General features: G+C 40.2%; 1 protein-coding gene across 2 annotated transcripts; it reads left to right on the forward strand.

Annotated features, from left to right (window-relative positions):
- Positions 1–311: 311 nt before the first annotated feature.
- On the forward strand, positions 312–10,941 carry LOC110536458 (annexin A3). 2 transcript variants are annotated; one of them, XM_036936465.1, is made up of 13 exons: positions 312–435; positions 1,219–1,266; positions 2,228–2,315; positions 2,644–2,741; positions 3,047–3,160; positions 3,258–3,348; positions 3,498–3,577; positions 3,679–3,735; positions 4,387–4,480; positions 4,558–4,653; positions 8,113–8,171; positions 8,345–8,467; positions 10,642–10,941. In XM_036936465.1, exons 2-13 carry the CDS (start codon positions 1,252–1,254, stop codon positions 10,699–10,701), a joined length of 975 nt encoding a protein of 324 aa, XP_036792360.1. In that variant the 5' UTR covers positions 312–435; positions 1,219–1,251; the 3' UTR covers positions 10,702–10,941. The 2 variants fall into 2 exon arrangements, with proteins under 2 accessions (XP_036792360.1, XP_036792361.1); XM_036936466.1 differs by lacking the exon at positions 1,219–1,266 and having other exon boundaries at positions 318–435.
- Positions 10,942–18,710: the final 7,769 nt, after the last annotated feature.

An 18,710-nucleotide genomic window follows, 5' to 3' on the forward strand; every position in this document is an offset into this window, starting at 1 on the left:
TAGATTAATATACACGGTAACAGTGTTCTAGATTAATATACAGGGTAACAGTGTTCTAGACTAATATACAGGGTAACAGTGTTCTAGATTAATATACAGGGTAACAGTGTTCTAGACTAATATACAGGGTAACAGTGTTCTAGAATTGCACTTCTGACATGGTACCAATACTATTCAACATTTTAAATCAGCATTTTGACGATTCAATCCAAAGTGAATTAGCAGAGTCATACTTGATAGAGAAGAGCTGTAATCTATGGAATGTATCAAACGTGGGCCTGTTCAAAAGGTCATCTTTTGTTCTCCATGGGGATGACATCATTTCCTCATTGGGAAGCACCGGGAGGCTACACCTCCGCTCAGGTAAAGGTGTGGTACTACGACGCGGAAGATTTCTGCTGTTGACTATTGTGTTGAGTGGTAGCTAAACTTCAGGTAAGAATCACTAGAATACATTTATTTTTGCGAGATTGTTTTGTCTTACGAATAGGACGTAGACGAATGCTGTGTATTGACGTTCGTTAGAAGTGATTTTCCTCGCTGTTCTATGAAAATGTGATGTGATTGATCTTGCCTGTACTTTATGCTGAGATCGACTCGACTGCTGAACACCGTTTTTGATCTCCGGTTCTTTTTTACATTGCTCTGACGAATTCAGATGGATTCTATTTGTATTCTATTGTATTCTATTGTATTTTATTGTATTCTATTGTATTTTATTGTATTCTATTGTATTATATTGTATTTTATTGTATTCTATTGTATTCTATTGTATTCTATTGTATTTTATTGTATTTTATTGTATTCTATTGTATTCTATTTTATTCTATTGTATTCTATTGTATTCTATTGTATTTTATTGTATTCTATTGTATTCTATTGTATTCTATTGTATTTTATTGTATTTTATTGTATTCTATTGTATTTTATTGTATTTTATTGTATTCTATTGTATTCTATTGCATTCTATTGTATTTTATTGTATTCTATTGTATTCTATTGTATTTTATTGTATTCTATTGTATTCTATTGTATTCTATTGTATTCTATTGTATTTTATTGTATTTTATTGTATTCTATTGTATTTTATTGTATTCTATTGTATTTTTTTTCTCATTTAGCTTTTGGTGTTTTAGACTACTGTGCTCTATCACTTTTTAAAACTGTAATATGGTAAGAGAAGTGGCCTATTTCGTAAGAATGTCTTTATCTCACCAGATACAGACATCACTGGTCCACATCACCATTGAAATGGCAACTTTATGGGTAAGATCACTAGTATGATGCATGCGTTGATAATAAAATAGGCAATTCATATGAATTACCTTTTGGATAACTTTTAAGATAACTTTGTATAAAGCATAACACTAAAAAAAATTCTACACTGAGCATACAAAACATTAGGAACACCTGCTCTTCCCATGACACAGACTGACCAGGTGAATCCAGCTGAAAGATATGGTCCCTTATTGATGTCACTTGTTCAATCCACTTCAATCGGTGTAGATGAAGGGGAGCAGACAGGTTAAAGGTTAAAGGTTAAAAGGTTTTTTTAAGCCTTGAGACAATTGTGTATGTGTTGCCATTCAGAGGGTGTGTTGCCATTCAGAGGGTGTGTTGCCATTCAGAGGGTGTGTTGCCATTCAGAGGGTGGAAAGGCAAGACAAAATATTGAAGTGGCTTTGAACTGGGAAGTAGGTGCCAGACGCACAGGATTGAGTGTGTCAAAAAACTGCAACACTGCTGACTTTTTCCACGCGCAACAGTTTCCTGTGTTTATGAAGAACGGTCCACCACCCAAAGGACATCCAGCCAACTTGACACAACTGTTGAGCATTGGAGTCGACATGGGCCAGTATCCCTGTGGAAGTTATTTTGACACTGAGGCTGTTCTGAGGGCAAAAAAGGGGTGCAACTCTAACATTAGAAAGGGGATCCTAATGTTTTGAACACTCTTGGGTATATTTACCATGTACAAATAGATAGTAGTCGAGGGATAGGCCACCTCAGTTTAAATAGGCATAAAACACCTTTAGCGAACAATAGCACAAACCTGTGACTCACCGTCTGTGTGTCTGTATCTCTGGACTATTGAATGACCTGGAAGGTCTCATGGGATTCCCCAACCTAATGCAGAGTTTTACCAGTTCTCACGTTGATAGAAGTCGAATGTGACATTGTTTTCATTTGTGAAATTTGAATATAAACGGGTTTATTTTGTGTGCAGACCGGGGAGAGAGGGAGCATCAAGCCCAAGGCAGATTTCAACGCAAAGGATGACGCTGTGGCTCTCAGAAAGGCCATGAAGGGACTAGGTAAAGAATACTGGCCCCTTCTAGAACAGACCTGTGTTCAAATACTGGCCCCTTCTAGAACAGACCTGGGCTCAAATACTGGCCCCTTCTAGAACAGACCTGGATTCAAATACTGGACCCTTCTAGAATATACCTGGGATCAAATACTGGTCCCTTCTAGAATAGACCTGGATTCAAATACTGGCCTGTTTTAGATCTCTCAAATACTGGCCTGTTTTAGATCTCTCAAATACTGGCCTGTTTTAGTACTTCTTAATTCTCCCTAATTCGTTGCGGTGTAGATCGGTTCTATTGTATAGCCAACCAGCCTTGTTGCATTTCTCTGCAGGTACAAACGAGAAGACCTTAATAGATGTTCTAACTCAGAGGAGTAGTGGTCAACGTCAGCTCATCTGTAAAGCTTACCAAGAAGAAGCCCCTGGCAAGGTAAGAACTCAACTCTTTCTACCAGGGTTACAACTCTCTCTTTCTCTCTCTCTCTCTCTCTCTCTCTCTCTATCTCTCTCTCTCTCTCTCTCTCTCTATTTCTCTCTCTCTCTCTCTATTTCTCTCTCTCTCTTTCTCTCTCTCTCTTTCTCTATTTCTCTCTCTATTTCTCCCTCTCTCTGTCTCTCGCTCTGTATGTCTCTCTCTCTCTCTCTATATATATATATATATATATATATATATATGTTTCTCTCTCTCTCTCTTTCTCTGTGTGTATGACCACTTGTCTACCTGTCTTCCTGTAGACGTTGGTGGAGGACTTAGAAGGGGACACACATGGTCACTTTGAGGACCTGCTGGTCGCGCTGGTCACACCCCCTGCCATATATGACTGCCAGGAAATCACCAAGGCCATGAAGGTGACGTTTTTCACGTTTTTCTTGCCTCCCTAAACAAATCATTTCTTTATTTAACTTCATTTGGACTCAACACTAACACCAGACTAATGTGTTGCAGGGAGTTGGGACTAAAGACAGTGTCTTGATAGAAATCTTCGCCACAAGATCCAACAAACAAATGAAAGAGATTTCCGATGCCTATATAAAACGTAAGAATTGATCAGTGTAATCATGGCTAGGCTCAGTTGTGTGTTTCAACCAATCAATTCGGACGGAGATGACATCATCAGATGATGCTAAGACGATTTGATAGTTGCCATGGAGACAGGTTTACATTGCAACAGATTTTCTTTCATAGAAACTGAGAAGAAGTTGACCTTGGATCTGAAGAAGGAGACTTCTGGAGAATTTGCTAAAGCTATTCTCATTCTGGCCGAGGTATTGTGAGCCCAATCAAAACATAGGATCTGTAGTTGCTGTTGTTGTCTATAAAATGGGCCTGTTATAAATCTCTCAATATGGTTTGTCTCTAAACTAAGGGCAAGCGGGATGAAAACACACATGTGGATGCAGCCAAGGCCAAAGAGGATGCTAAGGTGCTGTGAGTTGTTGTTTCTCAGGTGTTATGACACAGTTATCAGGGTGCAACATTTATAATGACATTTATAATAACATTTAAAACAACATTTATAATACCATTTATAATACCATTTATAATAACATTTATAATACCATTTATAATAACATTTATAATACCATTTATAATAACATTTATAACATTTAAAACAACATTTATAATAACATTTAAAACAACATGTATAATACCATTTATAATAACATTTATAATAACATTTATAATAACCTTTATAATAACATTTAAAACAACATGTATAATACCATTTATAATACCATTTATAATAACATTTATAATACCATTTATAATAACATTTATAATACCATTTATAATAACATTTATAACATTTAAAACAACATTTATAATAACATTTAAAACAACATGTATAATACCATTTATAATAACCTTTATAATAACATTTATAACAACATTTATAATAACATTTAAAACAACATGTATAATACCATTTATAACAACATGTATAATACCATTTATAATAACCTTTATAATAACATTTATAACAACATTTATAATACCATTTATAATGACATTTATAACACCATTTCCATCTCTGTGAAATCTAAAATTAATATTTCTTTATTCCCTCCGTCAGACTCTTTACAACGCGGGGGAGAAGAAGTGGGGGACAGACGAGTCCAAGTTCATCGACATCCTGTGTCAGAGAAGCATACCTCAACTCAGACAAAGTAAAGATATCTGACCTAATGCACAACATTGTTGTTGTTATCTTATGTCTGACCTGTGATGTCATGTTTTTGTGTAGCTCTGGTGGAATACAAGACCATCAGTGGGAAGAGTCTGCAGGAGAGCATCGAGGGAGAGATGTCTGGGGATCTAGAGGAGCTACTGGTGGCCATTGGTATTTTTTTTTTTTTTTTTTACCTTCATTTAACTAGGCAAGTCAGTTAAGAACAAATTCTTATTTACAATGATGGCCTAAGAACAGTGGGTTAACTGCCTGTTCAGGGGCAGAACAACAGTACCTTGTCGTGTCGGGGATTCAAACTTGCAACCTTTCGGTCACTAGTCCAACACTACCCTGCCGCCCCTCAATCACAGCTGTATTCTACTTGGTAAACTACTGCTCAATCACAGCTGTATTCTACTGGGGGCCATTGGTAAACTACTGCTCAATCAGAGCTGTATTCTACTGGGGGCCATTGGTAAACTACTGCTCAATCAAAGCTGTATTCTACTGGGGGCCATTGGTAAACTACTGCTCAATCACAGCTGTATTCGACTGGGGGCCATTATTAAACTACTGCTCAATCACAGCTGTATTCTACTGAGGGCCATTGGTAAACTACTGCTCAATCACAGCTGTATTCTACTGGGGGCCATTATTAAACTACTGCTCAATCACAGCTGTATTCTACTGGGGGCCATTGGTAAACTACTGCTCAATCACAGCTGTATTCTACTGGGGGCCATTGGTAAACTACTGCGCAATCACAGCTGTATTCTACTGGGGGCCATTATTAAACTACTGCTCAATCACAGCTGTATTCTACTGAGGGCCATTGGTAAACTACTGCTCAATCACAGCTGTATTCTACTGGGGGCCATTGGTAAACTACTGCTCAATCACAGCTGTATTCTACTTGGGGCCATTGGTAAACTACTGCTCAATCACAGCTGTATTCTACTGGGGGCCATTGGTAAACTACTGCTCAATCACAGCTGTATTCTACTGGGGGCCATTGGTAAACTACTGCTCAATCACAGCTGTATTCTACTGGGGGCCATTGGTAAACTACTGCTCAATCACAGCTGTATTCTACTGGGGGCCATTGGTAAACTACTGCTCAATCACAGCTGTATTCTACTGGGGGCCATTGGTAAACTACTGCTCAATCACAGCTGTATTCTACTGGGGGCCATTGGTAAACTACTGCTCAATCACAGCTGTATTCTACTGGGGGCCATTGGTAAACTACTGCTCAGTCACAGCTGTATTCTACTGGGGGCCATTGGTAAACTACTGCTCAATCACAGCTGTATTCTACTGGGGGCCATTGGTAAACTACTGCTCAATCACAGCTGTATTCTACTGGGGGCCATTGGTAAACTACTGCTCAATCACAGCTGTATTCTACTGGGGGCCATTGGTAAACTACTGCTCATTTACAGCTGTATTCTACTGGGGGCCATTGGTAAACTACTGATCAATCACAGCTGTGTTATTATGTGTTTTATTTTATTCATTATTTTCTTTTGTTTAACCTTTATTTAACTAGGCAAGTCTGTTATGAACAAATTCTTATTTACAATGACGGCCTACCAAAAGGCAAAAGGCCTCCTGAGGGGACGGGGACGGGGATTAAACATATGTGTATATATATATAGGACAAAACACACGTCATGACAAGAGAGACAACATGACACTACATAAAGAGAGACCTAAGACAACAATATAGCAAGACAGCAACACATGACAACACAGCATGGTAGCAACACAACATGAAAACAACATGGCAGCAACACAACATGGTAGCAGCACAAAACATGGTACAAACATTATTGGGCACAGACAACAGCACAAAGGGCAAGAAGGTAGAGACAACAATACATCACACAAAGCAGCCACAACTGTCAGTAAGTGTCCATGATTGAGTCTTTGAATGAAGAGATCGAGATAAAACTGTTCAGTTTGAGTGTTTGTTGCAGCTCTTTCCAGTCGCTAGCTGCAGCGAACTGAAAAGACGAGTGACCCAGGGATGTGTGTGCTTTGAGGACCTTTAACAGAATGTGACTGTCAGAATGTGACTGTGTTGTATGTGGAGGATGAGGGCTGCTGTAGATATCTGAGATAGGGGGGAGTGAAGCTTAAGAGGGTTTTATAAATAAGCATCAACCAGTGGGTCTTGCGACGGGTATACAGAGATGACCAGTTTACAGAGGAGTATAGAGTGCAGTGTTGTGTCCTATAAGGAGCATTGGTGGCAAATCTGATGGCCGAATGCTAAAGAACATCTAGCCGCTCGAGAGCACCCTTACCTGCCAATCTATAAATGATGTCTACATAATTTAGCATGGGTAGGATGGTCCTCTGAATCAGGGTTAGTTTGGCAGCTGGGATGAAAGAGGAGTGATTACAATAGAGGAAACCAAGTCTAGATTTAACTTTAGCCTGCAGCTTGGATATGTGCTGAGAGAAGGACAGTTTACCGTCTAGCCATACTCCCAAGTACTTGTATGAGGTGACTACCTTAAGCTCTAAACCCTCAGAAGTAGTGACCACACCTGTGGGGAGAGGGGCATTCTTCTTACCAAACCACATGACCTTTGTTTTGGAGGTGTTCAGAACAAGGTTAAGGGTAGAGAAATCTTGTTGGAGACTAAGAAAGCTTTGTTGTAGAGCGTTTAACACAAAATCCAGGGAGGGACCAGCTGAGTATAAGACTGTATCGTCTGCATATAAATGGATAAGAGAGAGCTTCCTACTGCCTGAGTTATGTTGCTGATGTAAATTGAGAAGAGTGTGGGGCCTAGCATTGAGCCTTGGGGTACTCCCTTGGTGACAGACAGTGGCTGAGACAGCAGATTTCCTGATTTTATACACTGCACTCTTTGAGAGAGGTAGTTAGCAAACCAGGCGAAAGACCCCTCAGAGACACCAATACTCCTTAGCCGGGACCTCAAGAATAGAATAGTCTACTGTATTAAAAGACTTGGCCATGTCTATAAAAATAGCAGCACAACATTGCTTAGAATCAAGGGCAATGGTGACATCATTGAAGACCTTTAAGGTTGCAGTGACACATCCATAACCTGAGCGGAAACCAGATTGCATACCAGAGAGAATACTATAGACATCAAGAAAGCCCGTCTGTTGATTATTGACAAGTTTTGATAAACAGGGCAAAATAGAAATAGGCCTATAACAGTTCTTGTGCCATGCTTGTACTGATCATGTTTTAAAGTTAAGCAAAAAATTACAAGGACTATTTGCATAAATTGGACTACTACTTTTATCATCCCAAATAACCACCACCAGTAACCCTAACCCATATAGAACCCTAACCCATATAGAACCCTAACCCATATATAACCCTAACCCAAATATAACCCTAACCAATATATAACCCTAACCAATATATAACCCTAACCCATATATAACCCTAACCCATATATAATCCTAACCCTAACCCATATCTAACCCTGACCCATATTTAACCCTAATCCTACCCCATATATAGCCCATATATAACCCTAGCCCTAACCCATATATAACCCTAACCCATATAGAACCCTAACCCTAACCCATATTTAACCCTAACCCATATATAACCACCACCATGCTGTTTCTCTCCTCTAGTGAAATGTGTGAAGAATGTCCCAGCATACCTAGCTGAACGCCTGCATCAAGGCATGAAGGTACAGACAGTATATTTTTTTATGTTAAATACAATGAGCACATTGTTGTGTGATAGTCACTGCATGTTAGGAAATGGTGATAATTCCATGGTAGAGTTTCAGCGGTTATGTCACTGTCAGAATCTTACATTTATATGTTATTTACTTTATTTTTAATATGGTCACTGTCTCAGGGCGGAGGAACGGATGAGTGTACCCTGAACCGTATCATGGTCAGCCGGTCAGAGATAGACATGCTGGACATCAGAGCAGAGTTCAAGAAGCTTTATAGCTATTCTCTGCACTCTGCCATTGAGGTAAGACTACACCCCCTAACCTTCACCCTAACCCTAACCCTCAACCTCACCCCCACGCTAGCCCTCACCCTAACCCTCAACTTCACCCTAACCCTCACACTAGCCCTCACCCTAACCCTCAACCTCACCCTAACCTTCACCCTAACCCTAACCCCCACGCTAGCCCTCACCCTAACCCTCAACCTCACCCTAACCTTCACGCTAGCCCTAACCCTAACCCTCAACCTCACCCTCACCCCCACGCTAGCCGTCACCCTAACCCTAACCCTCACACTAGCCCTCACCCTAACCCTCAACCTCACCCTAACCCTCACGCTAGCCCTCACCCTAACCCTAACCCTCACTCTAGCACTCTCCCTAATCCTCACCCTAACCCCTACCCTAACCCTCACCTTTGCCCTCACCCTTACCTTAACCCTAACCCTAACCCTAACCCTCACCCTAACCCCTACCCTCACCCTCACACTAACCCAAACCCCTACCCCTCACCCTAACCCTCACCCTCACCCTAGCCCCTACCCTTACCCTCACCCTAACCCTCACCCTAACCCTAATCCCTACCCTAAGCCAGATAGAGATAAGGTCTTTTCACACTACTGAGCCGAACCAAGTCAAGGCAAACCAAACTGTACTGAGCTGTCCTGGTTACGCATCCACCATAGATCCTGGAACCGTTCTAAAAAGGAAATTCCCAAGCCCGCACAGGTTGGTACGGATTGGCTTAGCACGAGACTGTGAAAAGGCCATTAGATAACTTATCGGTACCATGGTTGGAGTTCAAATTTAAATTGAGCTTGTCCTCAACTCTGCTACCTTTCAAGTATCTACAGTATTTCTCCTGTGAGGTCCATTGCATCTCAGTGCTTGAGGCGTCAATACAGACACCTCGGTTCAAATCCAGGCTGTATCACAACCGGCCGTGATTTGGAGACCCATAATGCGGCGCACAATTGGCCCAGCGTCGTCCGGGTTTGGCCGGGGTAGGCCGTCATTGTAAATAATAATTTGTTTCTTAACTGACTTGCCTAGTTAAATAAAGGTAATAAAAAAAACAACAACAACAAACAATGTCCTGACATGCTCACCCATCGACAGGCATTGTACTCTATTAAATTAAAGGGTGTCTATACTGATTGTGGTTTTAATGGTCAGCTGCAATACAGATCAAAAATCTACTTGCTACAACTGTGATATGTTGTTGTCTCACCTAGCTGTTGTCACGAACCGGCTCAATGCCCGTAACAAAAGGGAAACAACGTGGAGATAAGGAGTAACAAAATATATATTTATTAACTAAAGCGACTAAGGAAAATATACAATGGTGTGTGTAATCAGTAATCAGTAGTGTAAGTGAGTGTTTTGCAGGCATGAAGGTGATAATGCAGGCTGTTGAAAAGATGCTAAAGCAAACAACCAAAACAACCACCAAGAAACACAACAAAATCTATAAAGGTGTCTGCATGGAGAGAGTCTCCTCCATGAATGGGGAAGTGGTGTATTTATCCTGGGAGACACTGGGCCCAGGTGTGTCTGCATGCAGAGAGTCTCCTCCATGAATGAGGAAGTGGTGTATTTATCCTGGGAGACACCCGGGCCCAGGTGTTTCCCATGTAGCTGACGACCCTCCCAACTCCGCCCACCAGCGTCCTAATAAGGAAACAACAAAGAGAGAATACGGCAGACAGAGTGGGAGGGTCGTCACACTGTCTTGAAGGGACACTTTGGGATTTTGGCAATGAAGCCCTGCTAGCAGATACCCATAGACTCCCAGTCAATGCGCTAACGCTAGTTAGCATTGGCTCGTGACACTACCTCTATCTTCCTTCATACTGGACTCAGAGACATACAAATGGTATCCCACGAGTTCATCTGACTTTGGGGAAGTAGATAAAAGGACCCCATTGCCAAAATCCTAAAGTATCCCTTTAAGATGAATGAATACACTAATTGTAAGCCCCTCTGGATAAGAGCATCGGCTAAATGTCCATAATGTTAATGTAAAAATGTGTACACACCTTTTCCTGTCATAGATTACAATGTATTCCTACTACACATGAACTATTTTCTCTCTATATATATATATATATATATTTGTTTGGAGCCGAGTTAGGTTTTGTGTGCTTGTCCTCACTGGTGTGTGACAGAACGGTTGTGTTGTGTTCTTCTGTCTGTAGTCGGATACATCTGACTTCTATGGGGACTGTCTCAAGAAGATCTGTGGAGGGGACGATTAACAATGCAACACTATGGAGGGGACGACTAAGACAGTAACACAACACTGCAGCCAGAAGATACCTGTGCATCATACTGGTGCTACTACTGCTACTACTACTACTGCTAATTATACTACTACTACCCACTAATATTACTACTACTACTACTACCCACTAATATTACTACTACTACTACTACCCACTAATATTACTAATACTATTACTACTACCTACTACTACTACTACTACTATTACTACTACTACTACTACTACCACTACTACTACTACCACTGCTACTGCTACTACCTTCACTTTTACTGAGCTACCTTCCTCTGTCTACCATTTCAATATACAGTACTGGATCGTGTTCATTAGCCACCTGATCTGAATATATATACTGAAAAAGGGAGGGACTAGATGGACCAATAAGAAACACTCATTGTCATTTTCTGTTGCAATGCCCTAATGAACATGACCCTACTCTCTTCCTACCAAATCTACTCATCTTATAGACTTTTAAATTAATATTTTAGAATAGCTGTTGGTAGTAGGGAATCATTGTAAATCAGTGCTGTGTTTGATTTTGCGTGACCGCTGTTCTGTTCTGTTTTTATCTCTCTAGTCTGATAGCCACAAGTCTGATAGCCACAAGTCTGATAGCCATGGGGAAGTATGATAGCCACAAGTCTGATAGCCACAAGTCTGTTAGCCACAAGTCTGATAGCCACAAGTCTGATAGCCATGGGGAAGTATGATAGCCACAAGTCTGATAGCCACAAGTCTGTTAGCCACAAGTCTGATAGCCACAAGTCTGATAGCCATGGGGAAGTATGATAGCCACAAGTCTGATAGCCACAAGTCTGTTAGCCACAAGTCTGATAGCCACAAGTCTGATAGCCATGGGGAAGTATGATAGCCACAAGTCTGATAGCCATGAGGAAGTATGATAGCCACAAGTCTGATAGCCATGGGGAAGTATGATAGCCATGGGGAAGTCTGATAGCCATGGGGAAGTCTGATAGCCATGGGGAAGTCTGATAGCCATACGTCTGATAGCCATGGGGAAGTATGATAGCCATGGGGAAGTCTGATAGCCATGGGGAAGTCTGATAGCCATGGGGAAGTCTGATAGCCATGGGGAAGTCTGATAGCCATGGGGAAGTCTGATAGCCATGGGGAAGTCTGATAGCCATGGGAAGTCTGATAGCCACGGGGAAGTCTGATAGCCACACGTCTGATAGCCATGGGGAAGTCTGATAGCCACGGGGAAGTCTGATAGCCACACGTCTGATAGCCATGGGAAGTCTGATAGCCACGGGGAAGTCTGATAGCCCCACGTCTGATAGCCATGGGGAAGTCTGATAGCCACGGGGAAGTCTGATAGCCACACGTCTGATAGCCATGGGGAAGTCTGATAGCCATGGGAAGTCTGATAGCCACGGGGAAGTCTGATAGCCCCACGTCTGATAGCCATGGGGAAGTCTGATAGCCACGGGGAAGTCTGATAGCCACACGTCTGATCGCCATGGGGAAGTCTGATAGCCACACGTCTGATAGCCACGGGGAAGTCTGATAGCCACGGGGAAGTCTGATAGCCACGGGGAAGTCTGATAGCCACACGTCTGATAGCCACGGGGAAGTCTGATAGCCACGGGGAAGTCTGATAGCCACACGTCTGATAGCCACTGGGAAGTCTGATAGCCACACGTCTGATAGCCACGGGGAAGTCTGATAGCCACACGTCTGATAGCCACGATGAAGTCTGATAGCCACATGTCTGATAGCCACGGGGAAGTCTGATAGCCACGGGGAAGTCTGATAGCCACGGGGAAGTCTGATAGCCACACGTCTGATAGCCACACGTCTGATAGCCACGGGGAAGTCTGATAGCTACGGAGAATATGAAAACCTCTGTGGGGGAGATGATGAATGACACAAGTCCAACACCACTTGTCTCTCTGTGTTTCCTTGTATTTGATTCAGCAAACGATGTACTGCATGTGTGCAATCAAACTTCCCCGTGGCTATCAAACTTCCCCGTGGCTATCAAACTTCCCCGTGGCTATCAAACTTCCCCGTGGCTATCAAACTTCCCCGTGGCTATCAAACTTCCCCGTGGCTATCAAACTTCCCCGTGGCTATCAAACTTCCCCGTGGCTATCAAACTTCCCCGTGGCTATCAAACTTCCCCGTGGCTATCAAACTTCCCCGTGGCAATCAAACTTCCCCGTGCTGTACCTGCATTTTATGACATGATTCTAACTTATATCAATAAAAACATCTCATTAAGAAGGAGATACTGTACTAAATACCATCTCATTAAGAAGGAGATACTGTACTAAATACCATCTCATTATGAAGGAGATACTGTACTAAATACCATCTCATTATGAAGGAGATACTGTACTAAATACCATCTCATTAAGAAGGAGATACTGTACTAAATACCATCTCATTAAGAAGGAGATACTGTACTAAATACCATCTCATTAAGAAGGAGATACTGTACTAAATACCATCTCATTAAGAAGGAGATACTGTACTAAATACCATCTCATTAAGAAGGAGATACTGTACTAAATACCATCTCATTAAGAAGGAGATACTGTACTAAATACCATCTCATTAAGAAGGAGATACTGTACTAAATACCATCTCATTAAGAAGGAGATACTGTACTAAATACCATCTCATTAAGAAGGAGATACTGTACTAAATACCATCTCATTAAGAAGGAGATACTGTACTAAATACCATCTCATTAAGAAGGAGATACTGTACTAAATACCATCTCATTAAGAAGGAGATACTGTACTAAATACCATCTCATTAAGAAGGAGATACTGTACTAAATACCATCTCATTAAGAAGGAGATACTGTACTAAATACCATCTCATTAAGAAGGAGATACTGTACTAAATACCATCTCATTAAGAAGGAGATACTGTACTAAATACCATCTCATTAAGAAGGAGATACTGTACTAAATACCATCTCATTAAGAAGGAGATACTGTACTAAATACCATCTCATTATGAAGGAGATACTGTACTAAATACCATCTCATTATGAAGGAGATACTGTACTAAATACCATCTCATTAAGAAGGAGATACTGTACTAAATACCATCTCATTAAGAAGGAGATACTGTACTAAATACCATCTCATTATGAAGGAGATACTGTACTAAATACCATCTCATTAAGAAGGAGATACTGTACTAAATACCATCTCATTAAGAAGGAGATACTGTACTAAATACCATCTCATTAAGAAGGAGATACTGTACTAAATACCATCTCATTAAGAAGGAGATACTGTACTAAATACCATCTCATTAAGAAGGAGATACTGTACTAAATACCATCTCATTAAGAAGGAGATACTGTACTAAATACCATCTCATTAAGAAGGAGATACTGTACTAAATACCATCTCATTAAGAAGGAGATACTGTACTAAATACCATCTCATTATGAAGGAGATACTGTACTAAATACCATCTCATTAAGAAGGAGATACTGTACTAAATACCATCTCATTAAGAAGGAGATACTGTACTAAATACCATCTCATTATGAAGGAGATACTGTACTAAATACCATCTCATTAAGAAGGAGATACTGTACTAAATACCATCTCATTAAGAAGGAGATACTGTACTAAATACCATCTCATTATGAAGGAGATACTGTACTAAATACCATCTCATTAAGAAGGAGATACTGTACTAAATACCATCTCATTAAGAAGGAGATACTGTACTAAATACCATCTCATTAAGAAGGAGATACTGTACTAAATACCATCTCATTAAGAAGGAGATACTGTACTAAATACCATCTCATTAAGAAGGAGATACTGTACTAAATACCATCTCATTAAGAAGGAGATACTGTACTAAATACCATCTCATTAAGAAGGAGATACTGTACTAAATACCATCTCATTAAGAAGGAGATACTGTACTAAATACCATCTCATTAAGAAGGAGATACTGTACTAAATACCATCTCATTAAGAAGGAGATACTGTACTAAATACCATCTCATTAAGAAGGAGATACTGTACTAAATACCATCTCATTAAGAAGGAGATACTGTACTAAATACCATCTCATTATGAAGGAGATACTGTACTAAATACCATCTCATTAAGAAGGAGATACTGTACTAAATACCAGAAGTTTTCCAACACGTTACGGAATGTTCTAGAATTTTCTTTAAAGGCACAGAGATCTGTGGTAAGTGATATGTGCTGTATGTAATTTACACTCACCACTAGAGGTCCCCATTGATTCACATAGAAGCAGGAGATGCCATGTGCGTGAAGCATATATATATATATATATATATGATATAAAGGCACGGTAGAGTTTATAGATGAAGCATAGGGTCTCTGATATAAAGGCACGGTAGAGTTTATAGATGAAGCATAGGGTCTCTGATATAAAAGCACAGTTTATAGATGAAGCATAGGGTCTCTGATATAAAAGCACAGTTTATAGATGAAGCATAGGGTCTCTGATATAAAGGCACGGTAGAGTTTATAGATGAAGCATAGGGTCTCTGATATAAAAGCACAGTTTAAAGATGAAGCATAGGGTCTCTGATATAAAAGCACCGTTTATAGATGAAGCATAGGGTCTCTGATATAAAAGCACGGTAGAGTGTATAGATGAAGCATAGGGTCTCTGATATAAAAGCACAGGTTATAGATGAAGCATAGGGTCTCTGATATAAAAGCACAGTTTATAGATGAAGCATAGGGTCTCTGATATAAAGGCACGGTAGCGTTTATAGATGAAGCGTACAGCCAAAAGCTGCCACATGTCAAAACCATTTATTCAAGTAAATACAATCATTTATTTTTCAAACTTTGCATTTAATGATTCTTTCATCTTCATCGACTGTGAAACTATAGAATGAATGTTTGATGGGAACGGTATCCTTCTCGTCCTTCTTTCAAGTTGATGTCCGTTGGTACAGCACTGTGTGACTCTTGGCTATGTTTTGTCATTTTTCATTGTCATTTTGTTCAATTTTCCCACACGCTATATGACTTTGAATGTTTTTGATGGCTGAACTATCTGTGACGTTCAGGGAAACTGAATGCGTTATTAGTTTGCCCTCAAGTTGACAGCCGTTCACATTTTAACATCATCAACAAACTGGGTTTAAACAGCGTTGGTTTTCTTTCGAACACTTCAGTTGCATTTGATGGAGCTTACCTATCTCAATAGAAGTCATGGAATCGGTCCCAAAAGTGCAAACTCCACCCATCTGGATCCAGACAGGTCCAGTCAAACAAAAGTACTTGAGTGGAAACATAAATTATTTGTTTTCATGCATTGGGAAAGAAAAACAACAATAATAGAATTAAACTAACAATAGAGTTCATTTCAGACACAGGTTGTGTACAGAGTGTCTAACTTCTCCTCAGTTCAGGAGGGAGTATGGCTAGCTCCTTCAAGATCAACTCTGAAAACAAAGCCAGTCACGCAAACCTACCTTTTTTTCTGTTTTGAGCTAACCTCATATTTTCTAACCTCGACATAAATAAATGTTTTATTATTCACAACAAGCATGCATTATGAATGTGTAACTTCTGTTGTTCATGTTCGGCTGTTAACATATTCTACCTCACAGAGATTAGAATACACTGTACCACTTCTAATACTTTACTGTTGACAGATTCTACCTCACAGAGATTAGAATACACTGTACCGCTTCTAAGACTTTACTGTTGACACATTCTACCTCACAGAGATTAGAATACACTGTACCACTTCTAATACTTTACTGTTGACAGATTCTACCTCACAGAGATTAGAATACACTGTACCGCTTCTAAGACTTTACTGTTGACACATTCTACCTCACAGAGATTAGAATACACTGTACCACTTCTAATACTTTACTGTTGACAGATTCTACCTCACAGAGATTAGAATACACTGTACCACTTCTAATACTTTACTGTTGACACATTCTACCTCACAGAGATTAGAATACACTGTACCGCTTCTAATACTTTACTGTTGACATATGGCACCTCTTCTTCTTCTGAAATGACCTGTTCAATTATGTAATTTCTTCACAGCAGAGCTGAGGTGAATTTACGGACACTAAATTCGCAAATATGTTCTATCTGAGATATGGGAAGTTTCATATCAAACAGGAAAAAATAATTCCCAATTCCTCAATTTATGCTTATAACTTCATCTAGCCAATAACATGCAGATGGTTCCCAGCAGACGGTCTGCAGAGTAAATCGTATGATAGTTCTATTGTGTTACTCAGAGCAGAATAGAAGCGTGTGGTCTTGGTATGCAGTAGCTGCTCCTGGCTGACTATAATTGTGTGTGTCTGACAAAGCCTTCTCAGTGGAACATCAGTTCCCTGTGTTTTCTTCTTTTAAAGGAACTTAAAATGCCTCCAATGAATGTGTCTCATGAGAAAGACAAAATGTGACATAAATCATCTTGTTTAGCCTCCGTGTTGTTCTCGGTGTATGTTGCCGGCGGTGCTTGTGTGTGGGGTGTGCGTGTGTGTGTGTGTGTGTGTGTGTGTGGGGTGTGCATATGTGTGTGTGTTATGGTGTTGAACTTAATTAGAATCCTCTGTTGAACGGAGAACTACATGATGAAACATGCATACCACTCAGAATAGATTATTACTGCTTTACTGATTAAGTTAGCTGGGAGAAAGAGGAGAGACAGATTGGGGATTCTCAGAAGATTCTCAGAAGAACAAGAAAAATAATACTTTATCATCGATCGTTATTTTCACTTTTTTTAACCTCATCAGACTCTCTGGTTGTCCAGTTAATATACGCATGTTTTCGATGACCTGATGACACCTGTCCGGATGCCCACCCCGAAGAGCCCTGCAGGGGAATGGCCGAGGCCAGCTGTGGTGTCGGTGTTGATTGGATACCCTCGTTAGTGTTAGACAAACTGCTTCCTGTCTCAGGATGAGGCACAGGGGGGCTAGAACCATGATGGACAGTTGCACTGGGGATACTAATCCAATTCTGGGAGACTAAGAATCCCACTATCCCATAGCTCAATGCTGGAAGCTGAGCATCACTCAAAGCAGAGACGTTTCTATACATTCCAGCTGGAGAACACAAGCTGATTTCATTGGCAGTACAGTACGATACCGTAGTGTATTTCCAGCCACAGCTGTCTTCTGCTAGATAGTTTGCCAGTAATTACCTACATACGAATAAGGCCTTCATTTGTAAATGATTTGAACATGTTTATTTGAATCATCATTCAGAACGACACATTCAACTCTTTGGGACTCACATACATAATATGATGTTTCCTGTAATCTGACGACTTCCTAATAGAGATGCCTCATTTTTTCGACACTCACACTTCAATACAGTACAATACATCTTATAAAACAAATATCAGGTACAAATATGTTTGCATAATTTAACACGATAAAAATAACTCTTTAGACATTTTTCCTGTAAGTGTGATAATACTGTATATTGACGCTCAATGTACAGGTACATGTAACTGCCAAAATAATGGAAACACACGAGTAAATGAGGGATACAAAGAATATTGAAAGCAGGTAATTCCACACAGGTGTGGTTCCTGAGTTAATTAAGTAATTCATGTCCCATCATGCTTAGGGTCATGTATAATAATGCTGGGCAGGCCATTATTTTGGCTACCATGGCTAGGATGACATTGTCTCCATCCACAGGGCAGAAGTGATCACTGAATGGTTTGATGAGCATGAAAACGACGTAAATCATATGCTATGGTGGTCTCATTTAGCACGCCTCAATCCAATTGAACTCCTATGGGAGATTCTGGAGCGACGCCTGAGACAGCGTTTTCATCTATTAAAACACCAAATGATGGTTCCTCGTCCCTCCAATAAAGTTCCAGACACTTGTAGGATCTATGCATTAAAGCTTTTATTTAAGACACTTTATGTTGGGGTTTCCTTTATTTTGGAAGTTACGTGTATTTCCCTTGTTTTTAGTAACTGACTGATAGTAACA

Source organism: Oncorhynchus mykiss, chromosome 11, assembly GCF_013265735.2.
Source record: "Oncorhynchus mykiss isolate Arlee chromosome 11, USDA_OmykA_1.1, whole genome shotgun sequence".
Classification (NCBI taxonomy): domain Eukaryota; kingdom Metazoa; phylum Chordata; class Actinopteri; order Salmoniformes; family Salmonidae; genus Oncorhynchus; species Oncorhynchus mykiss.

What these genes read in the sequence shown, in the direction of transcription:
- LOC110536458 (XM_036936465.1), top strand. An exon ending in AAAGGCCATGAAGGGACTAG is followed by an intron (nt 2,316 to 2,643) that starts GTAAAGAATACT and finishes ATTTCTCTGCAG; the next exon opens with GTACAAACGAGAAGACCTTA. An exon ending in AGGCCAAAGAGGATGCTAAG is followed by an intron (nt 3,736 to 4,386) that starts GTGCTGTGAGTT and finishes TCCCTCCGTCAG; the next exon opens with ACTCTTTACAACGCGGGGGA.